The 25,726-nt window shown below is 45.8% G+C and overlaps 2 protein-coding genes across 10 annotated transcripts in view; both read left to right on the plus strand.

Annotated features, from left to right (window-relative positions):
- Nucleotides 1–18,970, plus strand: part of LOC134069863 (disks large homolog 5-like) — a 55,468-nt gene extending 36,498 nt beyond the window's left edge. For both annotated transcript variants that reach the window (XM_062525990.1, XM_062525991.1), the window contains exons 13-34: nt 231–406; nt 857–960; nt 1,508–1,600; nt 1,902–2,688; nt 3,102–3,244; nt 3,825–3,942; nt 4,400–4,529; nt 4,927–5,045; nt 5,448–5,546; nt 5,844–6,012; nt 8,685–8,847; nt 9,351–9,484; nt 9,806–9,970; nt 11,059–11,224; nt 12,793–12,941; nt 13,463–13,633; nt 14,135–14,331; nt 14,692–14,835; nt 15,280–15,410; nt 15,896–16,005; nt 16,531–16,640; nt 17,069–18,970. In XM_062525990.1, the coding sequence (XP_062381974.1) occupies nt 231–406; nt 857–960; nt 1,508–1,600; nt 1,902–2,688; nt 3,102–3,244; nt 3,825–3,942; nt 4,400–4,529; nt 4,927–5,045; nt 5,448–5,546; nt 5,844–6,012; nt 8,685–8,847; nt 9,351–9,484; nt 9,806–9,970; nt 11,059–11,224; nt 12,793–12,941; nt 13,463–13,633; nt 14,135–14,331; nt 14,692–14,835; nt 15,280–15,410; nt 15,896–16,005; nt 16,531–16,640; nt 17,069–17,163 (3,673 nt within the window). In that variant the 3' untranslated portion in view covers nt 17,164–18,970. The remainder of the gene's footprint in view (nt 1–230; nt 407–856; nt 961–1,507; nt 1,601–1,901; nt 2,689–3,101; nt 3,245–3,824; nt 3,943–4,399; nt 4,530–4,926; nt 5,046–5,447; nt 5,547–5,843; nt 6,013–8,684; nt 8,848–9,350; nt 9,485–9,805; nt 9,971–11,058; nt 11,225–12,792; nt 12,942–13,462; nt 13,634–14,134; nt 14,332–14,691; nt 14,836–15,279; nt 15,411–15,895; nt 16,006–16,530; nt 16,641–17,068) is intronic.
- Nucleotides 18,971–22,476: 3,506 nt separating this feature from the next.
- Nucleotides 22,477–25,726, plus strand: part of LOC134070412 (calcium-activated potassium channel subunit alpha-1-like) — a 123,855-nt gene continuing 120,605 nt past the window's right edge. For all 8 annotated transcript variants that reach the window (XM_062526757.1, XM_062526758.1, XM_062526760.1 and 5 more), the window contains exon 1: nt 22,477–23,346. In XM_062526757.1, the coding sequence (XP_062382741.1) occupies nt 23,059–23,346 (288 nt within the window). In that variant the 5' untranslated portion in view covers nt 22,477–23,058. The remainder of the gene's footprint in view (nt 23,347–25,726) is intronic.

The following is a 25,726-nucleotide window of genomic DNA, read 5'->3' on the forward strand; positions in this document are numbered from 1 at the left end:
TACCTCGATCTTTTTTCTCGGACATTATGCTTTCACAAACCACAAAATAAAATGTATTATTTCCAGCCCCATCCAAGTGGAAGTGTACACTGTAGTATATTTGTTGGCAGTCCATACCATGTAGTGTATTTGTAGGTAGTGTAAAGTAGTATATTTGTTGGTAGTATATTTCTGGGGTTATGCTTGTAATCTGTTTGTAACCAGTATCCTCCTTTTCCTGTTCTGCTCAGAGTGAATGATTGGTTGTTGAAGATAAATGACGTGGATCTGGCCAATAAGGACAGGAAGCAGGCCATCAAGGCGGTGCTCAGCGGAGGCGGGGTGATCAACATGGTGGTGCGCCGGCGGAAATCCCTGGGCGGCCGCATCATCACCCCCATCCACTTGAACCTGGCCGGCCATAAAGGTGGGGGGAACAGCGCCGGTCCTCGCCCATTTGTTCTGCGTCCATTAATAGTGACCTCAAGTGTGGGTTCAAGGGGTGAATTCATCGATGTAAAATAACAATTGAACTTAATCTAAGAGGTGCCAGCGTTTCTGGGGATATACCCATTTACGACATTGAGTTACGAATTATTTGGTTTGGGAAAGGGTCTGAGTGTCTGATTTTCAACAAGAAGTCTGTGATGTTTTTAATAAGTTTGTCCACTGGGAAATGAATACTCAGGAAGAGACTTGGCACTGCAGTTGTAGGGGATTCAGCATAAGAAATGTGAATATATGATATAGTATGCTGTGATAAGATGCGTGTGTTCTGTCACTGTGTTTGTTCATGAAATAAGACGCTGTGTTGATCCGTATCATAAGATGTTCGTGTGTGTGTGTGTGTGTGTGTGTGTGTTTGGTTGTTCCGCAGACAGCGGCATCGGCCTGGAGAGCGGCGTGTTTGTTGCGTCGGTCGCCCCCGGCAGCCCCGCGGCCAAAGACGGCTCCCTGACCATCGGAGACCGGCTCATCGCTGTAAGCCACCACACTGTCTCCTCCGCATCCGTCACCGTTCCACTGGAGCGCACCCACAAACACGGCCCCACATCAGATACGCTCCTTGGGAACATCAAACGCAGGCAGCCTCCCTCCCTCCCTTCCCATGTCTCAGAGAGAAATACGATCACACAAAACTTAAGATAATCTCCCCCCCCTGTTCCATCTTTATGTATGAGCCCTGAGCTCACTACTACACAAGAATTTGGGATACACATAAACACACACACACACACACTCACACACTCTCACACTCTCTCTTGCTGGTTTAGTCATCATCCAGATTGCGCTGGCTCCGATGAGTCAGAGCTGATGTGTAAGAGATGTTAAGCTCGGAGGCGTTGGGGTGTTGAGGTCACCATGGCTAATTCAGACGGTCTTGTAGCTGCCTTGAAAGAAGAGTAAAGGGTATTCTCATGCTTTCATGCTCAGATGCGCTCATGCAGGTGTGTGTGTGTGTGTGTGTGTGTGTGTGTGTGTGTGTACCCAACCCCCCCCTCTCTCCTTCTCTCTTCTCTGGTGACAGATAAATGGGATCGCTCTGGATAACAGATCGCTAAGTGAGTGCGAGTCGCTTCTAAGGGACTGTCGCGATTCGCTGAGCCTCTCGCTCCTCAAGGTGAACACACACACACACACACACACACACACACCCCCACACCCACACCCACACCCACACCCACACCCACACCCACCCACACACACCCACACACACCCACACACCCACACACCCACACACACACACACACACACACACACACACACACACACACACACACACACACACACACACACACACACACACCCTCTCCACTAGGAGCAGTTAAACAAATCAAGTGAAGTGTTGAAGTCTGCAGCTGTAGGTGTTTTTTGGGATGCTCCCTGACTGCTCATCTTTTTCCGTGACTCCCCCGTCCCAGTTCTTCCCCCAGAGCCTGTCGGGCCAGAGTCTGTTCGAGGTGGCGCGCGAGCTGGACAAGAGCCCGAGCGGCAAGCTGTCCGGCTCCGAGGTGCTGTCGCGCAACTGCCGCAACCTGCGGCACAACAGCTCCACGCAGACGGACATCTACTCGCCCGAGAGCCCGGCGCCGTCGTCGGCCGAGCCCAGCCCGCCGCCGTACCAGGACGTGGTGTGCTACCAGCGTCACCTCACCGCCGCCGCCGCCGTCAGCCCGCACCAGTCCAAGCGCCCGCTGACCTTTCACCCGGCATCGGTATCCGCGGCGACGGCGGCGGCGGCGGCCGCGGCGGAGTGCGTCTCGGTGGCGGTGGACATGCCGCCCGAGAAGAGCCACACGCCCCAGAGGAGCAGCGGGGGTACGTGGCCGCGGGTGCTCGCGGGCGGAGGACCGCCGCCGTCTTCGTCGACGTCGACGTCGTCGTCGATCTCTTCGCCGGACGCGGCGGCGGCGGCGGCGCCGCTCTCCATCTTCCGCGTGACGGCCAAGCGGCGGAAGCCCATCTTCGACGCCGACATCTTCAAGCGGCCCGACACGCCCACCAAGCTGGACTACGTGTCGCTGTCCAAGGCCCGGCCGCAGAGCCCGCGCACGGACGCCCCGAGCACCCCCCCGACGCCCCCCACGCGCAGCGACTCCTTCAAGTACAAGCACAAGCAGCAGAGCAGCTCGGCGTCCGACTCCACGCTGACCACCGGCTCCCCGCCCTCCACCCCCGCCCAGTGCCCCCCGCCGCCCGCCCCAGGAGGTAGCGCTGCTCGATAATTCAATTGATTATAAATCAAAGTCACAATCGGCAATTATACAAATCAAAATAAAAATCGCAATCATTTTGGTCAATATTACGTTAGCGATTATTCAACACGATTGCTGGAAACAATTCATGATTTTGGAAACACCAACCATGTTGTGAATTTTCATCTCTAAATCTATTTCTTAGGTTAATTTCTTGAATGTTAAGAACATATTATTTTATATAAAGCTATACCAGCTATACCACCTTTATAACGCAAAGGGGTGCCCTAGTTTTGACAAAATGAGAGGGTTGCAAAATCGAATACGGCAAAACGATTGTATCTCGATTTTGTTGTTTTCATAATTGTTGAAAAAAAGAACAAGTCACAAGTTGAAAATTAATTTTGATTCCGGGTAATTCCACAGGCCAACCGGGAGGGGAGCTCCGGACCCGAGAGGACGTAGCGGTCAGAACCGGGCCGGAGCAGGAGATGAAGAGGCCCAGACCCAGCTCTGCCCCCGCCCCACGCCGACAGCTCACCCCGCTCAAGATCCCCATACCTATGCAGGTAACGCACGCCAGCACACCTGTACAGGCTGAGTAATGCACACCGAAACACTATTTAGGAGGTGTCAGCCTCTGGTGATAAATGTAGAAATAAGATGTTACACTAAATGGCCCAAATGGCTCCAGTTGTGTATTTTATTGGATAATGCTTCGGCGTTAACGTGAGGCCTTCTTCAGATCCAACCCCAGCACACCATCACTCAAGCTGCTTCCATACCAGCTCTTATGTCTCAGTACTGTGAGGAAAAAGTGTGTCTTTATTGTATTTTAAGCAGCAATTGTTGATGGTAGATATTTCTTGCGATACATCTAAAATGATTGTGTAGACACGATGTAGACACGATTTATATTTATTATTGTTTCTGCATGCACGCTTAACATGTGAACCATTGTCAGATAACGTAGGCTGCACTGCACTGTGTTATGTGCTCTTGATCAAATAAATGTGTGCGGAGAACTAGACAGTGTCCAGTGCCTCTGTCTCCATCTCCCTCTCCTACTTCCTTGTCCATGGCGTGCTGCAGATTGACTGTGATGAGTTGTGAGTGATGCTCATGTGTTGGGCCTGTGTCTTTGTTCAGGCGTACGCCAAAGACGAGCGTTCTCCAGACTCCCTGGGGCCCGTCGACTTCTCCCCCACCCCACCGCACGCCCACATGGGCTTCCTCCCGCCGGGCTACCACGGCCCTCTGCCAGGACGTGAGTCTCTCTCACACACACACACACACACACAGGAATGAACAAACACACACACACACTCACACACACACACACACACACACACACACACACACACACACACACACTCTCAACCCACGCACACACACACTCTAAGCACAGACAGACTCTTCTCACTTTCTCCTCTTCTCACTCTCTCCACTGTGCTTCAGTATCTTATATAAAAAAAACATACAAGGCAAAGCACTGTATGCTATATGCATTGTCATGTTGTCATGGTGTCAACATCTTAATGTCTGAAGACCATATCTAGTGTACCTTAAGTAAACTATGTAGATTACTGTATATCTTTCATTTAGAAGTATTATTATACTACTACTAAAAATACTAATACTTGGAATATCATTTTAAAAGTATCATTTGGACAGTAATTCTCTTGTTTGTAATGAATGTCCTAAATGTGTGTCTGTATGGCCAGAGCCCTCCCCGCGTGGCCTGTCTCCCTGTTCGGCTGTCACCACGGTGATGCACAACCCTGTGTACACAGCCTGGAGCCACTGGGTCAGCAGCAACAACACCTGCCCTCCCGCACCACACTCACGCAACAGGTATGCCCGCGCTTACCGAAAGCACCAGACGAATCAACAAAATAACTCAATAAAAGTTGACGGGAATCTGGACCGCATTGATTTGTGATCTCCCCCTCTGTCTCCATCTCCCTCTCCCTCTGATAATACCAAAACATTCTACAAAAACATGCAATTGTATAAAAAGTCAAAACATAAAATACTGAAGAAACCACTGTATATCATGAATAAGTTTACAGAAAGAAAATGTATTAAAAATGTTGTTAATGTGATGGGGCAAACTGGGTTTTATTTTAAGTTGTCTCTCCTTTTCTAAGCTGATAAACATGTCTCTGTCTGTCTGTGTCTCTTTCTGTCTCTCTCTCTCTCTCTCTCTCTCTCTCTCTCTCTGTTGTGTTGTGTTGTGTTGTGTGTCCAGTCCTCAGCACCAGGGCCGTCTGAGTCTGGATCTCAGCCACAAGCGCTCCAGTGAGCTGAGCGAAGGCGCCCGCCGCACTCCACACAGCACCAACTCCCTGCCCTCCAGTGCCAGACACGGTGGGCTCCACACACACACACACACACACACACACACACACACACACACACACACACACACACACACACACACACACGCTAATACCACACCACACCCTGGTCTACTTACACACCAGACCCATGCGTCTGTGACGTGTGCTGGTAGATACGTGTGCTGTAGTGGTGGTTTTTCTGTGGAAGGGAAATGGAGATACTGTATTGTCTCCTTGTTCTTTGCTTAATGCACAGAGCTTAGTGACTTGTGCAGTGTCGACAATGCTGTTACTGAGCTCTGATTTAATGGTGATTTGTTAAGTCCACCGTAAGCTTTACAATAAGAAGTATCCAAGCCCGTGGGATAGTGGGATCTCCAATCTTTCCTCTCTAATCTCCTTTCTTCTCTCCTCTCTCCGGCCTTGGCAGGTGGGGTAAGCAGTCAGTATCGTGCGGAGCGAATCAAGATCCCCTCCACGCCCCGATACATGCGCTCGGCGCAAGGCTCCACACAGGGCTCCGACAGAGGTAAAGCTACAAACCCCAAACCTACATACTTCAGAACACTATATAGCAGCAATTGGCACACATGTGGCTGGACAATACAGCTGTTTGCCACAGTACCACAATCATATCATGTAGGACAGGTGATTAGCTATCACAAGATGCCACAGGTCAAGTCAAGTCACATGTGGCACATTTAAAAGCAGAAGAAATGGTACCATAAGTGCTTTACAGTTGATAATGTAAAAACAACCAAAACAGCATAAAAAAGTCATGACCATCCCTTCTAGACCAACTTGTCTACCCTTTTTGTCCCTCTAGGCTCCCTGTCCCACTCGGACTGCAGCACCACCAGTCTCATCACCCCTCCTCTATCCCCCCTCAACCTGGAGACCACCTCCTTCGTCAGCAGCCAATCACAAGGCTCCATTTCCTCCCACGTCAGACTGTCCGTCAGCCCTGCACCAATGGGAGACCGCCGAAACGACAGGTACAATCAGACATTCCAAATCCTGCTCTTTGAAGAACTAATGCTCTTTTACGAAAAGGCTACATAATTATTCTGAGAGCATCAAAGTCTCCAGCTGTCGGCTTCATTTCAGCTTAACATTTAATGATCTGTGGGGCTGTTGCGTAATTGGCGGAGTTGTCTAATGGTTCTGTCACGAGTCGGAGAAGAGTGTCATGTACCAGCGTGTCCCTGTTGGAGTAACTGACATTTCAACCAGTGTCCCACATCAGGTTTGTTTTAACAAATGCCACCAAATGAAATGTCACTTCACTTCCCACAGACAATTCTGTTTCTTTTGACAGCAGATCTGCCAGGAAAAAGGGAAATGGCGATGTCTTTTTGTGTCTGTTCATCCACATCTTTATTTTTTTTTTGGTTTTAAACCGCCTTACACGTTTAAACCCTTGGGGCCAGTTACCCATACATGGATTAAGATCTGTTCTAGACTGAAGGAAAATTTCAATGAACATTTTTGTTTTGTTTCTGTTTTTGTTTTTTTTTTTAAAAAGAAGAACCTTTAAGCCTAGAACTATGATTAGCCCAAGTACAGGAAACTGGCCATGAAACTCACCCCTCTCGTCATCTCTCACAACCAAACGCGCCGTTGTTGTCTCGCTCTTCCTCGCCGTCCTCTTCCTCTTTCAGCCTCTTTGACTCCCCCATCCTCCCGCTCCCTCTCCCCCTCTCTCTGTCTCCCTCTGCGACTCTTTCAGACATCTGTTGTGTAACAAATCCTTTCCGAGACTCCCGCGGCCCCTCCGGCCCAAGTTCGCCTCTCTGAGGAGCTTAAGGTTGGTTCTGATCCATCCACACTCACACTCTCTGGGGGAGATGGGGGATGTCCCACAATCACATGCCTCAGGACCATCCAGGGAGCCTTGCTCGCCTGCCTGAAATCAAATTCAATTTAGTTTATGCAAGGAAATGTATTAATAAATATACAGTATGAAAGGGTGAAAGGTATTAACTTATTTCATTCTATATGCAATATCAAAGGGTGAAATTTATTAAACTTATTTCACTCCGTATGCAGTATGAAAGGGTGACTTTTTTTGAAGATTATTTCATTGACATGCAGTATGGAAGGGTAATCTTTATCAAGGTTATTAAATTTGATATTTAGACACTTCAGAAGGAATATGAGTTCAAAATCACATATTTGATTAATATCACAGAACCATTGGGATTTTCTGGGAAATGATGTAATGCAACCCATGCTTTAAATGTAATTGTACATGGTCTGCAGTCTTTTTAACTTTTTTGATAACGTTGTAGATTAAAACCTCTTGAGGAACTGAGGATATTTTGGGACATACCCCTCCACCAACTCTGTAGTTTCTCTGTTTTGTCTCCTCAATGTGAATGTCTCCTCTCCATCACTGACATTGTTGCACTTCAACAGGCTTTCATGCACATTTCCTGCACTTAGTCCCCCCTTCCTCTGGAGAGCTGCATTTGCCCCTCTTTAGCCAGATTTCCTCTCTGGGTTGCTAACTTGACTGCTTGTTTGTGACTGGAGCGTGAGCCTTGTGTTTTCCTCTTGGGTGGATCCTGGAGCGGATGCATGAGTCTGATGATGTTGGGCTGAGAGAGAGAGAGAGAGAGTGAGAGAGAGAGAGAGAGAGTTGCTGCACGGGACTGCATCTCCACAGCTCTTCAGCTTTATTTGGTCTGTGTTATGAAGAAAGCCACAGCCTGCTTGAGTGACTCCTTGCACAAGAACCAGTTTATCTTATCCCCAGTCTATCTCTAAATCCACCAGATCTACCCTTGCAAGAAAAAAGCAAGCTGTTCTTTTTTTTTGTTTTGAATTCACTTTTTTATGTAATGAAAAGCAGCATCACAATAACATCAATGCCTTTCCACCTGCTTCTCACCCCTACCTGAGATATTGACCTCACAATGGCCTTAGAGAAGATATGAAAATATGAAAATATAGATGAAAATAAAGTAAGTGTACAAAGCAAGGTGCTGTTAAGGACACTGAAGCGTCCCTGTCATTACACTGTGCACCTGTGAAATAATTTGTTGGCAAGGATACCTGTTGCTTTTGCAGTTCCTGATTTGTTCACATAACGGTACTTGGATTGTATATGACATTGCATCATTTCAGATTAGAGAAACCAGAACAGTAATTTATTTCAACACCCCAAGATTTGTTTTGCCTCTATTATGTGTAAATGCAGTTCATTTGTATCTCATCAAATCTTTATTCCATAAAATATTTCTAATAGTAGCCATAATCTTCCTTTGCTAATCTAATCAACTCTGGCCTCTCCTAAAATAGTCACACCTGTCACATCTTAGTGTTGCTCTACCGAACCTCATCCATCTCATCCAAGCCTAATGTAATGCAACCCTGCTCTGCCTTGTACACTATACCCTTGTGCAGCTCCCCCTTAGCCTGCAAGTGTGTTCAAACCCCAGCCTTGCAAAATCCTGCCCCCTGTGAACGCAAACAAGAGCACACCACAAACAATATCAGAGAGTGTAACTGCATGTGACGAGTGATGTATGAAGGGAAAAACTGTTGGACTGCAAATAGTCCAATATATAAGTTGCTGTATTGGGTTTAATGGAGCGAGAATCCTGACTCATTCCCATCATGCCTGACGAGTCAGGTCTAAAGATGATGATGAATGTGTGTCCAGGCCGTATCTGGAGGAGCCGCGCGCCGTGTCCATCCACAAGGGGGCCGAGCCGCTGGGCATCTCCATCGTCGGCGGCGAGAACGGCGGCATCTTCGTCTCCAAGGTGACGGGAGGCAGCATCGCTCACCAGTACCAGCTGGAGTTTGGAGACCAGCTGTTGGAGGTACTGCTGCTGGAACATCAGTCTGGACTTTTAGAGATTGAAAGATGCTCTGACTCACGGCATGAAAATAGCTGCATCATTGGAGTATAAATAACTGTGAAAGGCTCTCTGATTCTTGTACACACTACTCTAAATTCACCTTTATCACCGTCATTGTTAACTTTCTGTCTCTGTCTCTCCCCCCTCTATCTCTTTCTCTCCCTCTCTCTCTCTCTCTCCCTCCCTCTCTCTCTCTCTCTCTCTCCCTCCCTCTCTCTCTCTCCCTCCCTCTCCCCCCCCTCTCTCTCTCTCTCTCTCTCTCCCCCCTCCCTCTCTCTCTCCCTCTCCCCCTCTCTCCCTCTCCCTCTCTCTCTCTCCCTCCCTCTCCCCCCCCCTCTCTCTCTCTCTCTCTCTCTCTCTCTCCCCCCTCCCTCTCTCTCTCCCTCTCCCCCTCTCTCCCTCTCCCTCTCTCTCTCTCTCTCTCTCTCCCTCCTCTCTCTCTCCCTCTCTCTCTCTCCCCCCAGTTTAATGGCATAAACCTGCGGAATGCCACAGAGCAGCAGGCACGGCTGATCATTGGTCAGCAGTGTGACACGGTCACCATCCTGGCCCAGTACAACCCTCACATGTACCAGCTGGGCAACCACTCGCGCTCCAGGTACCCATCCGCCTACTGCCCCTGACCCCATCCCAGTGCCCTCAATGCCATCCCAATGGCCCAATACTGCCCACAGTGCCCAGGCATGTGCCACTCCACTGCCACAATACTACCAGGCCACTACCATCCCACTGTCCCAATACTGCCACCACAATTCCCCAATACTACCGACTCATACCGAACTTGAACTCATCTGTGCACTTAACACAGGCGATTTCACTAATCTACCTGATCGAAGAGTTGAGCTCATTAGAATCAGTAGATGGTTGGTGTGGTCAGTTCCCCTGTGCATGAGTGTTGATCGTACACTTGCTCTCTCAGTTCCAGGATTGATCCAATCAGCGGTCATCCCTCGTCGCACGGCAGCGGAGCCACGCCCCCCGATGACCACTCCACCATCGACACGCTGAGCGAGCAGGACGAGGGCACCATGACGCCGCCCTCCAAGCAGACCACTCCGACCACTAGCCCGCGCGGCTCTGTCAGGTAAAGGCTTCCACGAGGGGTCAAGACATTTAGGCCTTGTGGCCCCAGCCATGGCGCAACTGCACGCCGGCGACCCGGGTTCGAATCCCGGCCCGTGGTCCCTTCCAGATCCCATCCCTGCTCTCTCCCATTCATTTCCTGTCACTCTCTACTATCCCTATCAATAAAGGCATAAAACTATACTAAAAATATACTAAAAAAAAAAAAAAAAGACATTTAGGCCTTGTTTACACTGAGAGCCATCAACCAAGGAACTGTGGCCTAGAGCACCAGGTTTTGCCCTCAATAGGTGGACTCGACTTCATGTTCATGTATCCGCCTGCAGCCGCCTTAAGCCATTAATTGTGGATGCCGTACTTCATGCACAGTTCCAGGTTGAAAGCCTATCAGAATCTCATATTCACATATGCAGTCTGTTAAAGACCCTGCTCGGATCATCAGTAGATGATTACTTTACTTTTGTCGTGGACTATTATTTTATTAATGTAGCGTGTTCACATGTAGACTATTTATAAAGCTGCTCAACATGTAGTGGCATTTGGAGATGGCGGAGCATGTGGCAAGGCGCTGAAAATCTGTGATTCTCTCCCTTCCGGCCCTCTAAGGGGTTAGTGAAAGGCCATCGAGGAATCTTTACATTCACACTGCGCTCTCTCTCTCTCTTCCATGGAGGAACCTTTCCATCCAAACTGCTCTCACTATTTCCCTCCATCCTCCCATCTCTTACTTCTCCCTCAACTGCCTCTCTCCCTCCATGACTTTTACCTTTCCATGGTCTTTCTTTCTTTTTCATTCCTTCATTCATTCATTCATTCATTCATTCATTCATTACTTTTTTCTTTCATCCGGTCTTACTTCTTTCAGATTCATTTAGTGTGATGATCATTGAAATTAAGTCCATCTCTTTCTCTCTCTCCCTTCCTCCCTCTCTCTCTCTCTCCCTCTCCCTCCCTCCCTCTCTCTCTCTCTCTCTCTCTCTCCCTCTCTCTCTCCCTTCCTCTCTCTCTCTCTCTCTCTCTCTCTCCCTCTCTCTCTCTCTCTCTCTCTCTCTCTCTCTCTCTCTCTCTCCCTCTCTCTCTCTCTCTCAGGCGGGTGCTGCCGGAGCCGCGGCGGGTGACGGTGCAGCGGGTGCTGGGTGAGCTGGGCGTGTCCATCTGCGGGGGCAACCTGCACGGCATCTACGTGGAGCGGCTGGAGGAGGACAGCCCCGCCAGGGCCGCCGGCGGGCTCATGCCCGGAGACCTCATCCTGGAGGTAAGCAGTGCGGAGAGAGAGAGAGAGCGAGAGTGAGTGTGTGTGTGCGTGTGTGTGCTTATGCTTTACCACACACATCATTCTGTTAGTGCTTTTTCAATGCTTTGGCAACATTGCCATGACCATTCAGAAAAAAGACAATGAAGCACATTGAATGGAACTGGATTGAAATTGAGACAGAGAGAGGGGGAATGGGGCTGGGGGGGGAGAGAAGGATGAGAGCTAGTGAGAAAGGAGGAGAGTGAGAGGGATGAAAGAGAGAGATGGAGGGTAGAGAGAGATGAACAGGGAAAAAGAGAGGGGGGTTGAGGTGAAGGGTAGAGAAGGGATGAGGGAGAGAGAGAGAGATGTGGAGGACAGGGAGTGATAAAAAAAGAGATGAGAGAAGGATGAGTACATGAGGTGAAAAATGAGAGAGGGAGGGAGGGATTTAAAAGAGATAACAAGTGAAAGGAAAGAGACAAAAATGAGTCGGTAGGGGAGGAGGGGCAGAGATGGAAGAGATTGCACAGACACAGGAGAGAGAGGAGGGAGGGGGGGAGGGGGGAGGTACATGATGGGCTAGAGATACGGGACAGGGAGAGGATGTTCACGGGGACGCGACAGGAGCAGGCCCTGGAGTTGACGAGAGGACACCCAAAGATGAAAAGCTTTTAATCTCACTATCGGCCTCGAAAACCTGCAGCTGTCCGGAGCCCCGTCCCTCTCCTCTCCTCTCCTCTCCTCTCCTCTCCTATGCACCACTGAGATGGAGAACTACGCCACTTAATCCCCCATCAACCTCCACCACCCCCCCCCCCCACCCCAAATCTGACCCAATCCCTGCCTGTAATATCTCATCCTCCCCTGGTGACCTCCCCGGCTGCCGTCCTGCAAAGGCTAAACTTCAACAGAAGTTGCGTGCGGTCCGGCCTCCCGTTTGAGAATGACTCCCAAAAATGTCTCTCTCTCTCTCTCTCTCTCTCTCTCTCTCTCTCTCTCTCTCTCTCTCTCTCTCTCTTTAAAGCACTTCTCCTGCATTCAATGGAAATGGGTGTCATTTGGCTCCTCTCTTCTTCACTCCCTGGGCAGCTCCAATGCGTGTTTTTAAAGTTTGAAGTTTTGGAGTGCTTTTAAAGAAGCACCGCTCTCTGGGGGAATCGGTTGGCCCCGTTTTTCTACGGAGACACAATTTTGTAACTTTTAATACCAGTGTGTACCAGCACGCATACTTTAAAGCAAGTGCTTCCACTTTCTTTGCCGTTTTTTTTCCTTCTGCAGCTGTTAGATCGTCCTCTGCGGTTTTCTCTACAGTCATTAGATGGTCTAGTACAGTTGTATCGATGAGTGTCTGGTCTGCTCACCTTCCCACGGACAGTTGCATTGATCGACCATAGTTTGATTGACGAGTGTTTGTGTGAGTGAGTGAGTGAGTGAGTGTGTGTGTGGGTGGGTGTGTGAGAGGGTAAGAGTGAGTGTGTGTGTATGTGGGGGTACTGTGCGTGTGTGTGTGTGTGTGTGAGTGTGTGTGTGTGTGTAGGAGAGTGAGCAGAGAGGTAATGTGTCGTGTCGTGTGTTGTGTCCTACAGTACAGCTCGGTGAGCCTGCAGGGCCGCACGGCGGAGGAGGCGTATCTGGAGATGCTGAAGCCCCTGGACACGGCCACCCTGAGGGTGCAGCATCGCCTGGAGGAGTTCAACATGCTCAGGGGCACCCCTGGAGACGGCTTCTACATTAGGTACACACACACACACACGCACACGCTCACACACGCACACACACACACACATATCCTCACACACACACACTTACCCTTACACAGCCGATCCAGTTACGCCAGCAATACCTAGCCTAGGCAGTAGTGGATTTAACAGTTATGTATACCACCAATAATAGAATTAACCCCAGTTTGTCAAGACAGTCCTTGTTCATTAATCACAGTAGTTTGACCCCTTATCCCTGTAGCTTGTTGTGTTTTACCACAAAGATGCTTAACCTGCAGTCCATAAATGGTACTTCTCAGTCTGGGGATGTGTGAAAAAGAGGCACACTGACAGAACGATTAGTGGTCCATTTTTGAGGCAGAACACTATTAACCTCTAACTGAAATCATTAGTGTGTAAATGAGCATTGACATATCGTCTCCTTCTCAGTCATGTATCAAATATGAGCGAGTCCTAATGATGGGTGTCTGAATGATTACCCGTGGAAGTACATCGAAGGGCCTTCACTAAACTCTTGTCTGTGGCTTGTGAGCAGAGCACTTTATGACCGGATGGCCGAGGTGGACGAAGACCTGAGCTTCAAGAAGGACGACATCCTGTACGTGGACGACACGCTACCAAAGGGCAACTTTGGCTACTGGATGGCCTGGCAACTCGACGAGAACGCGCAGAGACTAGGCAGAGGCCAGATCCCCAGCAAATACATGTAAGGCCCACAGCCGCGGAGCAATAGCCCCTCTCTCTGTTGCAGCAGTCAGATATTGTTCACAGCACTGTATATGAATTATTATCGATTAGTTATTAATTAATTAATTAGTTAGTTGACTGATATTTAGACACCTTTTTCCAGAGTGGCTCAGACTCGTAACGGCGGGAATCAAACCCATTTGGACCAATTGTCAGTCGATAACGTTTCCTGTGCTGCACCAAGCCTGTAATAATTAATTTGTAATAGGTCTTTTAGCAGTCCGATTTGACACAGTGTGATATTAACGTTTCAAATTGAAATATTCATGCGAAATGTGAAACCTCCTTTTCAACACTTCTCCATTTTGATAAAAAATGGTGGGAAATAATTTGGGACAAGTCAAGGTCCAAAAGCTGCTTCTATATTTAGAGCTTGTTCTCCTGTGGGTGGACGATAAGACATTCCCGGGAATCAGACAGTAATACTCTCCTCGCTATTTTCTCCTGGGAAAAATCAAAGGTTGGAGCAAGAGCTCCAGCGTCGGCTGAGCGTTCCGGACGGGAAGGAGGAGGCCTGCTCCAGCCGGAGCCTGTCGGCAGCCGCGCGGCGTTCCTTCTTCCGCAGGAAGAACCGGCACAAGCGCAGCACGTCGCGCGAGGGCAAGGACACGCCTGCCCCCGACGCCATCAGCACCGACTCCATCCCCTACATGGAGGGTGAGTAGAGCCTTCACTACCCCACACCTCCATACTGCTCCTCAGTGCTCAGGCTCCGTGCCTGGATTGAGAGTGTAGATATACACTACTCACAAAAAGTCAGGGATATCTGTCTTTCGGATGAAATATCAGGATGAACCTAAAAAATCCGCTATAACCTTTACAGGTGAACTTAATGTGACCTTCTCTAAACTTTTGAATGCGCATGTCCCAACAGTACTTCCTGTACTGAAACATTAAATTGCACCCGAAAGCCAGGTAGCTCTAACGTTTTGTGAGTCGTGTGTCTGTTTGTGTTAATGGGTTGGTGTTGGCGTGTGTGTGTTGTTCACGTGTGTTTGTCCGTGTCTCTCTGTGCAGACTGTGTAAACGTGGCCTACCAGCGTGTCCAGAAGGTGGAGTGCATCTCCCCCAGGCCCGTGCTGCTCCTGGGGCCCCTGGTGGAGGCCACCAAAGACATGCTGGTCAAACAGCCCGCCTGCAAGTTCTGCAGATGCCCGCTGGGTGAGTTGGACACTTTAATTTGCCTTTTTTTTATAAATCATTTTTTTATAAATCATTTCCAATTAATTAATTCGTCCATATTAGTATTATTTACGCTGTTATTTGCATTTTCTAGAATTAGGACAGGATAGCCACACGCTGGTCTCTTTTTAAGTTATTTATTAACGTGTCGGCAAACAGCCTTTATCAAGGTTCACTGAATAAGCAACATGCAGGTTTATTTTAATATCATCAGACCCTCAGCTCTGTGAAGCATGAACCTTCGACTTTGGCATTCATAGCGTAGTGTGCTTGTGTATCACTTAGTATTTGTCAGATAGGATTATTCATTTATTTTGCCTGTTTTCCATTCAACTGTTGCCAAGATCAAAGAAGCTCCACATGCAGATTGTGTTATCATGCTGAACTGGTTTGTCTAATTCCAATCTGTCTTTCTTCGTGCAGAGGTAATGAAGGCATCCCAGCAGGCCATAGAGAGAGGTGTGAAGGACTGCCTATTTATTGACTACAAGCGCAGGAGTGGCCATTTTGATGTGACCACTGTGGCCTCCATCAAGGAGGTGACCGAGAAGCAGGTAATGTTTGATTTCTTTATGTGTTTGTTTGTTTGTTTGTTTGTAATGGCTAACTTTAGAGGGGAGGAGGTGGTTGGGCAGTGTTGTGAGGGTTGTCCTGTATTTTGTCTAATTCACAATTTTATTTCTCTACAATATGTCGGTCAGTCATGTCAGTACTAGTGCGTTCATGCGGCTGGGAAGTGGGAAGGTTCCCACTTCTAAACTCCCCACTTCTGAACGGAGAGCATTCACTATGTTGAGCAACATCAAAACATTCTCTTGGGAGCTCTCCCAAAGTCCCCACTTCAAACTGGGACATTCCTAGTTCAGGTGTGAAGTACTGTGTACACCCCCAAAAATCCAGAATTCTCCCACTTCCCAGTTGCTCATGAACGCATCATGAACACACATATTTCTTAGCACTTGCAGACACTACTATAGTTAGTGCCTCTACACTGGAACTAAACTCACCTGTGTCTCTGTGCCCCCCCCCCCCCCTCCAGGACTGCCACTGCCTGCTGGACATCGCCCCCCACGCCATCGAGCGCCTGCACAGCGTTCACATCTACCCCATCGTCATCTTCATACGCTACAAGAATGCCAAGCAGATCAAGTGAGTCTGCATCTCTCTAGCAAAGATATCTGACGCCGTCAGTAACCTTGAATTAGCATTTGCTTCAAAGGCTTCCCCCCCCCCTTCCTTCTACCGCTTTGATGCTTTGCTCTTTCAGTGACAATCTAGACCGCTTCTACTGCCTGTAGAAACTATTCCACTCTTTATGCAGTGTTACTTCTCGTGTGTGTGTGTGTGTGTGTGTGTGTGTGTGTGTGTGTGTGTGTGTGTGTGTGTGTGTGTGTGTGTGTGTGTGTGTGTGTGTGTGTGTGTGTGTGTGTGTGTGTGTGTGTGTGTGTGTGTGTGTGTGTGTGTGTGTGTGTGTGTGGGGTATTTGATGTTGCATGCATCTCGAACTGTATCCCTGAAAGTTGCCATCTCCTGTGGGACCTAAGACGTCCCTGTTTATGTAGTCTTGACATCATTGTCAGTTATGGAAAAAAGACAATAAAAAGACCCGGTTGATAAAGCTACCATATTACCAGAATTCCCATATGATGCAAGTGTGTTTTTGTTGTCTACCAGGGAGCAAAAGGACCCTGTGTATCTGCGGGATAAAGTCTCTCAAAAACATTCCAAGGAACAGTTTGAAGTTGCACAGAAGACAGAACAGGAGTACAGCAAATACTTCACAGGTCTGTCTCACACTCACAGGAAATGACTCAGTGACCTTCATTTGATCTGTATTAAATGCACGTAGTATTATTTATCCGGTCAACAGCCCTAGTGGCAGACACATGTGGCAGGTCTAAGGTTCAGTTCAGTTCAGTTTATTTCTTTGTCCCAAAATGGGTAATTTGATTGCAGACAGGATGACATACCACACAACAATAGACACAATACATTACAATACCAAACACAAATACACAAAAATAATCATTTAGTTACGATAGGTCTGACAGTGCCTAAAGGTTTATCTCTCCACAATGTTCATGGCCAGTGAAGCTTGAGTCACTGCCATGCTGTACTGGCTAGAAAGAAACTGGGCTAAACTCATCCTTTTGTTTTGTTTTGTTTTTGTTTTGTTTGTATTTTTGTTTGGCTTTTTTTCTCCTCCTCTCAGGGGTGGTCCAGGCAGGGAGTCTGAACTACATTTGCACTCAGATCGAGACCATCGTGGATCAGGAGCAAAGCAAAGTCCTCTGGATTCCCGATTGATCACCGTTTTAAATCACACACCGCCACCAACAATTACCACAGCAACCAGCTGAAACACTAGTACAACAACAACAACAACAACAACAGCAGCAGCACCAACAAAAACACGTCGCTGAACACTAAACAACTACAAGAACACTTAACACGTTGACCATGTGAAGGGGTACAACAGACTAAACTTATGTGTGTGTGTTGTTAACGAACACTAAACACCTTAACGATGTGAAGGGGTACAACAGACTAAACTTATGTGTGTGTGTGTGTGTGTGTGTGTGTTGTTAACGACATGCTCACATTTCTATTGCATTTGCATCACTGCGGCCCCTGGCCACTTTGACACTACCGAAGCTTTTGTTTTTCTTTCAGTCACAATAGTAACACTTCATTTCAGGCAAAAACAAACACTCGTTTACAATCAACAACAATTGTGTTTATGTACTTTTGTCTTGCGTACTTGAATGTGTTTTTCTCCTCTGTTTTTTTTTTTTTTTTTTTTAATTTTTAAACCTCACCCATTCTTTAATCCCAAACCTCTCCCTGATTCTGTCCTTTGTACTAGTCAGAGCAGACCTGTTTGAGGGTTCACCTTTGATAACGCATTAGCTACCGTTAGCCTGGGGTACGTACAACCTAAGGAAAGATTATGTTTGTCGCCAGCATGCAACAGCCTAATGACACACCCGTTGTCTGTCTCTTCTTGATTTAATCATGTAGAAATCTCACTGCTAGGTCACAGACTTGGTCTAATGTATGTAGCAAGTGATGATGATCGCTCCGTGGGAAATCACCCCGTGTCTTTTATTTTCTCCTGTGTATTTTGTGTTCCTCGTCTCTTACTCTCGTCGATTTTAAATGTATCTATTTAAAGGACAGAAAAAGTACTGGTGCAATTTGTTTTGACGGTATGGTCATTTAATATTTCCCTCCTTGTTAATTTCCGATTAACTTTTTTATATATATATTATTATTATTATTATTGATATTACTGTTGATGTTATTTAATATGGTTTTGTAGCTCTGAAGTGAGATGCAGATATGTTACTAAAGGATGAATCCAGTGCTCAGTCTTAAAACAGAATTCTGTCCCTCAGTATAACATTGTGCCAAATCTCCAAGTCTCTCCCTTCTTATTTTGGCTCTGTTTTGCACTTGAATCTTTCCCTTCTAGCATTTACGCTCTGAAATATATTTTTGTTATCATATTGCTGTTTTATTTTAGGTACGTTGACTAGTTATCCTGTACAAGCAAATGCAAGTGGTGTGTGTGTGTGTGTGTGTGTGTGTGTGTGTGTGTGTGTGTGTGTGTGTGTGTGTGTGTGTGTGTGTGTGTGTGTGTGTGTGTGTGTGTGTGTGTGTGTGTGTGTGTGTGTGTGTGTGTGTGTGTGTGTGTGTGTGTGTGTGTGTGCGTGTCTGTGCACATATGTAAGTGTGTGTGTGTGCGTATCGTCAGTGTGTTCCCCATATCATGTCCCTAACATTTCACTAATGTCCTGTACACAAAGCAGGAATCGTTCTCCTACTTTAAATCATGAAGTGAAAAAGGGATGTTCTCTTGCACATTTTTTTTATTAAGAAAATGCTATCCTGTGGTTGGACCATCGATTCACAACAAACCATTTGGAATCATTACTTCAGTGATGTCGAAAGAACTTTGCTGGGTTTTCCAGTAAGTGATTACTGTAAGAGAGACATTTCTCACAATTGAAGACACCAAATGTGTAAGCATTATGCTCAAATTGGGATTCTTCTCAATGAATAGACATGACCTCTATCTAATGTTAAATTAATAAATACAACTTAAATTGTGGTCTCTTTGTGTCTTGTCCATATTTACTTTTTGGATCCTAATTTCAGTGCCACCTGTATGGAAATAGCTATTTCTATACTGTACTGTATATCCATAGTGTATTATTAAGTGGTTACAGGGAGAACAGATTGACGAGATGATCTCGCATTACCAAAGTGTCTACACACTGAGATACTTAATAGTTTTATAAAAGCGTCTGTGGTGATGGGTGTGGTTTTTTTTTAAAGCTCCTTAAAAAAAAAGTCTAGGTTTTTATTAAACAAGTTCGTAGTGATATGGCCAAGTAGTTTTAGATATTCTGTTTTAGATGCAGCTGAACATAATAACCTCAATCACCATCGACAGATTATGAGCCCCTGGGCACAGACATGAAAAGGCCCTCCCTGCCCAACTCAGAAAGTTAGAACATTTATATTTTTTTATTTAGCACTTGTCAATTGTATTACAAGAGACTACACTGACTCTAGAGTTACTCTGGGTTAAGTGCCTTGCCCAAGGACACAACGGTGCAAACTGAATCCATAACTTTTCAGGCTACTGCATATATCCCAGGTCCTTAAAGGGATATTCCGCCATTTTTGGAAATACGCTCATTTTCCACCTCCCCTCGAGCAAAACAATCGATATTTACCTTGTTCCCGTTCATCCAGCCATTCTGTGAGTCTGGCGATACAACTTTTAGCTTCAGCCTAGCATAGATCACTGAATCGGATTAGACCATTAGCTTCTCGCCTGCTAGCTTCATGTTTAAAAGTGACTAAGATTTCTGATAATTTTTCCATTTAAAACGTGTCTCCTCTCAAGTTAGAAAGTGCAATAAGACCAACTGAAAATGAAACCTGGCGTTTTTCTAGGCTGATATGACATGGAACTACACTCTCATCTGGCGTAATAATCAGTGTTGGGAAGGTTACTTTAGAAATGTAATGTGTTACAGTTACAAGTTACCCTGTTTAAAATGTAATAGTAGTGTAACTATTTGAATTACTTTTTCAGAGTAACGTAACTAATTACTTTTGATTACTTTTTGATTACTTTTCCGATTTTTAAATGATATATATAGTCCCCAAATCCATGCGAAGATTTCGGCCTTGGTCTACAGGCTGCCGAGCAGTTCTGTACAAGCACACAAGGCAGCAAGGGCATTCAATACACGAATTAGCATCACATTTTTTGTGAGGATAATATAATGATAATCCTAACACGTTTACAGGCAGGCATGTAGGCCTACGCTGATGGCTCTGTAGACGTGATAGAGCCTATCAGAAGGTCCCGTATCAAACTATGGCTGTGGAGGGAAACAGTTATTTTTACATACAATATTCTTTGCAAGGTTTTGCTGACAATATTGAGATGTAATTCAAATTGTAATTTAGAAAAAATTCAAAAGTACCTGTAATTGAATTACAATGTTTTCTACAGTAACTGTAATATATTACTGTTACATTTATTTTGTAATTAAATTACGTAACTCAATTACATGTAATGCGTTACTCCCCAACACTGGTAATAATCAAGGCAACTTGCAAACGTACCATAGGCGCAGTGATATCGTACGCAGCATCTGAAAATAGTCCCCATAGACATCAAGCAGTAGTAGTGCCAGTAGCTGCAAGTTGCCTTGATTATTACGCCAGATGAGAATGTAGTTCCATGTCAAATCAGCCTAGAAAAACGCTAGGTTTCATTTTCAGTTGGTCTTATTGCACTTTCTAACTTGAGAGGAGACACGTTTTAAATGGGAAAATTACCAGAAATATTAGTCACTTTTAAACATGAAGCTAGCAGGCGAGAAGCTAGTGGTCTAATACGATTCAATGATCTATGCTAGGCTGAAGCTAAAAGTTGTATCGCCAGACTCACAGAATGGCTGGATGAACGGGAACAAGGTAAATATCGATTGTTTTGCTCGAGGGAAGGTGGAAAATGAGCGTATTTCCACAAATGGCGGAATATCCCTTTAACCTCTACTCTACCACCACCCTAACTCTGCAATGAAAGGGGGTTCCGGGGGAAGTTTAAAAACCCTTAAATGAAGACTTTTGGTGAGTTTTATGGAACGAAATGGACAGATTGAGTTTTACAGACATGAAATAACAATGAACATATTCAAGGCATCTTGCTGTGAAAAAAAGATGCCGATTACAAAGCATGATTTTCACACATCGTGTGACATGTGGTGCCCTATTCAGATATCAGACAGATTCGTATAGGTGGCATTGACCTCAAAACAGAGGCTTGAACTTCAGGGCCCATGGGCCTGGGTCCGGTTGGTCCATCCCTGTCGACCACAAACCTAAAGTAACCTTTGATTCTTCATGCCTGAATGCAGATATCAAGGAGACGCCAAGTCTTCATTTGGGCACTAGATGGGGTAGTTTCTCATACTGAAGGCAATCAACGAAAGTGATCATGTTCCATTTCACATTTAACCAGAACTGGCTTGGCTTTTGGTTTAAATTAGATTAGATACCCCCCCCCCCTTAAATAACTACATAAATTGGGATCATATGGTAGCCTGGTTCTGACCCTAAACATTTTCTGAAAGGGAGGAGATGAGGGAAAAATTGCAAATACTCCACATCTTATCTAAACTGTGACCAACTGTGGCCTACCATGGCCTACCATATGTGTGGACTAGACTAAACATCGCATCACTTAGCTATTGGCTATAGCTATACTGGGCTATTCACCAAAGCCGAATGACTTCGTATTTCAGATGATGTCGTATTCCATTTGCTAGCGTACTTATTTCAAGAAAAATTATATTTTACGATACGAATTACAAAAGTTGCCCATTCCCTTTTTATAATTCGCTGATGATCAGTGACGGGCACCGTATCTAAAATACTACCAATCTGAAGATGGTTGAGAATGACCTAGCGACGGGACAAATCTTACCAATCATAATGAAAAAGGTCAAGAAGATGACACCATGTTTAGCCTCGCCGTCAAGGTCTGCCAGTGGTTAATGCTAAATCGTGCGCTTCGGAGGAGGGTGGTCGCATCAGTCGCTGTAGCGCTCAACAGGTTTTCAAATGGAGTTCACTTCCTCTCAGGATGAAGTGATGAAAACATGTTTCCCTTTCAGTTGTACCATAATCGTAAAGTAGCCTATACTTCCTCATAATTCTTTGCCATTGATAGTGTCTGTGCAAAACAGATGCGCAAAAATATTTCTTAATGATAAATCCATAATGTTGCGGTGAAGTAAATAGCCTAAGCATCGTTTTGGTCTCATCCTCTCAAACCGGAGCTGCAAATCAAGTGCATTTCCGCTCTTTACAGCTCCACCAGTACAGAGCCGCTTTGTTTTGAAATTTAAGTCTGGGCATGTTGACGTTAACGGCATGAAATAAATATGCGTTTCTTATTTCTATTGCAAACTAGACATTGGGGTGCCGTCAGCGTCTAGTGTTACTGGCTTCTTCACAAGCGGGTTTTGTGTTTAGACTCCGCCTTCGTACCTGTAAATCTCCCCCGCTGAGTTGCAGTTGACAGGGAATATCAGCTGGCGTCTGGCGACGCTAGATGAGCAGAAAAAGAACAACAGTTACATTTACATGTTGGCCAGTACTTTACGGATTATTCACGAAACGACTGTGAATCTGGACCGCGCTCCACGGTTAGAAGATACAAGGCTCGGAGAAAATCAGCAGTCGGGCTAAACTGAGGTTATCGACAAGGTGGAGTTTGGAAAACGTCTGTTTGACACTACTGTTCCGTTCGATATGTAAATGTCATTTACATTCTAAAGAGCGATTCGCGGTCATCAAGCTTGCTGAGCGTGCCTTGGGAATAATTACAAGGAAACTGAAATATGAATATTTGAACAATTTGTTTTTCATCTGGAAATTGAACACGGCACACTCGGAACGTTTCGTGAAGGACCTGATGCGTTTGGAGGTGGAGTACAAGTGGCGATTTGGACGAAGTTACACTCGGCTGTGCGTCACTGGTTACTCTGGGTACTGATTTGTATAAAGGAGAATTGATGAGACCGTATCGAAGGAAAGGGGTGGCAGCTGAAGCAACATGGCTGAACATGGGTTAGGGGGCGCTGACAGGTGCTCCTCTCAAACCTCTGGATGTTAGTTCTTGAGGATGGCAACCGTTCTGTTGGCACTGGCAATAGTATAATGACTAATTATAAAAGTGGCAATTTTAAGCCGGGGACGTCCTCTATCCATATGTCCAAGATGGACGTGATCATCCCGTATTCGGCCGACGTGCCCTGCGATAATGGTCAGCGCATGTGGTGGGCATTCCTTGCTTCGTCCATGGTCACTTTCTTTGGAGGTTTATTCATCATACTTTTATGGCGAACTCTGAAATACCTGTGGACTGTGTGTTGCCACTGTAACGTCAAAAAGAAGGTAATTTCTGACTTTTATGGTATTCCATCTATTCCATCTGTTCTGTACTTGAAATGTCACATCTCTTTAATCATAATTCTCTTTCAGTGCACGATTATTTCCACGAAGCGTTTGCATAGGTACACATTAGAAACCCTCTAAAAGATGGGATTTACGGCCATGGGATGACAATTACATCATTCCCATCACACAAGCGCGCACACAACTGTCAAAGTGTGAAAACAGGGCAACATCACTGTCTGACATAGCACAATGAATTATTCTAGAAAGTAGGCTAAGCGTCGTGCGTGGGCGCATTTGCGCGTAAAGTAAACATATTCGCTCTCCACCAGATATAGGCCTATAGTTTGGTGTTATAGGCCAGTTGCTGAATCTCTTTGCTTCTACCACTTGTTGTTCGTATCACCTCTAAAGTTTCCCAACATGAACATTAACGGAAATATAGCCTAGATTTTCTATGACGTGCGCATTCGCTCTCCAAGGAACATATTCCGCGCATCCGGTCGTGCGTGTACTGTATGCAGACATGTAACATGCATTTTACGACAATCAGTAATTTTATGTTAGATTAATACATCTACATAATTTATCAGATTAGACCACCATAACGTTTTGTACTGCAACACTGACACTTCTAAACAAAATTCAGAAATGTTATTTACATATTTCTCAAGCATTGCCACACAAAAAATAAGCACTAAAGCTGCGCTAATTAACACGAGTAAAGCGATTTGCGAAGGCGCGAGCTGCAACAATGTTTCCTCCTCTTGGATTTGACTTCCAGCCAGAGTCAGGAATAGGTCTGCCCGGCCATAGCTTGTCTACACACCCCTCTCGTCAGCTGTTGCTCCTGTTCTGTCCCCTGTCAAACACTGTTCTCTGAATTCTGCGAGACATTGCTGAAAGGTCTCACCGAAGCCAAACGGCTGCTTTACAGTGAGGCATGTGGTTGTTTGTCGCGCGGCGTGCCACTAGCGGAAAGTTCATGCTGTATAGGATATTGTCTCTCTCTCTCCAACACAAACCAGCCTGCTTTCTGCCCGTCTGTGGAGAAACTAACGGAAAGAGAGACGACTTGTGTCACAGGGCAGGGCAATTCTCATCAACAAGTTGATTGTTTTCCCATTAATAATCGTCTATTACGTTCCTTGAACGAGGTCTTTTTAGTTTGACAGGTTCATATTGTTTGCTACCTGTTGGCATCAGATATCCTTACTTAACAGATTTACAGTCCATAAAGATAGCATAGGCTATTCTATTCAGCGTTAATAAAATGGACTACAGTTCTCAATCTTCAGTATCTGTATGAAATATGACATAGCCCACCATTGCTTTTACTATTTTCCTATTCAAACACCTTTATAGTGGTTCATGGATAGAAATAGCAAACTGGACAGGCCTACCCATTTGGTTACTGCTATGTGTTAGTGAACAATCCCTCTGTCTAGCTGTTAATTTAAAACGAATTGTATGGTGACTATGTGGGCATTTTTAGTATGTCCACCTTTAGTAAACAAGTCTGGGTTTTCTGAGGTCAGGGTACACTTGTTTTTTTCCCTCTGTATTATGTGTGAAAGCTTTGGAAATAGGAAATGCATTACATTTCCGACAGTTGGGTTTGACTTTGCTGATAAAGAAATATCTGGTTTGCTTCCACACGGTCATTCTTTTGAAGATAAAGAGGTTTTGCGAAGCTTTAACAAATGAGTCTGTCACAACTTCGGCTCACAATCAGATCGTATTTACATGAAGCATGGGATACAAAAATATACACATACGGCGTTGCAACCTACTACCACTTTTCTTTCCACATCTCAATTCTTTCCTCTACAATTTTTAATAAGACAGCTACAAGCTATCACTTCAGCTCAGTTTCCTGAAAGTGGCACACCATTTAAGAGGGATATTCAAGACCAGATTGCAATGCACACACAGACTCACAAATCCAAACATTTAATTGAAACTGTCACCAAAATGGACTAAGAGGAGATTGCGGTCTTGCAATTGGCATTTCGCTTGAAACGACTCCCTTGGATGAAACTGGAACCGTGAATGAATAGATATTTCTTCCCAACAAGCACACAGGGTATCTCTGCTTCTCACTGTCAGCTGATGTGACCACTGCTTCCTTTGCCAACTACCAGGCTACTGACCTTCAAAAGCCCTTGGCCCCTACAGTGGGCATGGTTGGCTCGGTGGCATTTTACCCTTCAAAGAGGCAGATGCTGGTGGCATGCCACTGTTCATGAGGAAAAAACTGAGTTTTTACCTCAAAGGTGTGTGTGTGTGTGTGTGTGGGTGTATTGGAGGTATTTTTACAGTAGTGTATACTGTAGCACAACAGTATGAGAGGAATATTCAAGAAGCCTAAATGGCGTTA

The sequence above is a fragment of the Sardina pilchardus genome, chromosome 22, assembly GCF_963854185.1.
Source record: "Sardina pilchardus chromosome 22, fSarPil1.1, whole genome shotgun sequence".
In the NCBI taxonomy this organism is placed as follows: domain Eukaryota; kingdom Metazoa; phylum Chordata; class Actinopteri; order Clupeiformes; family Clupeidae; genus Sardina; species Sardina pilchardus.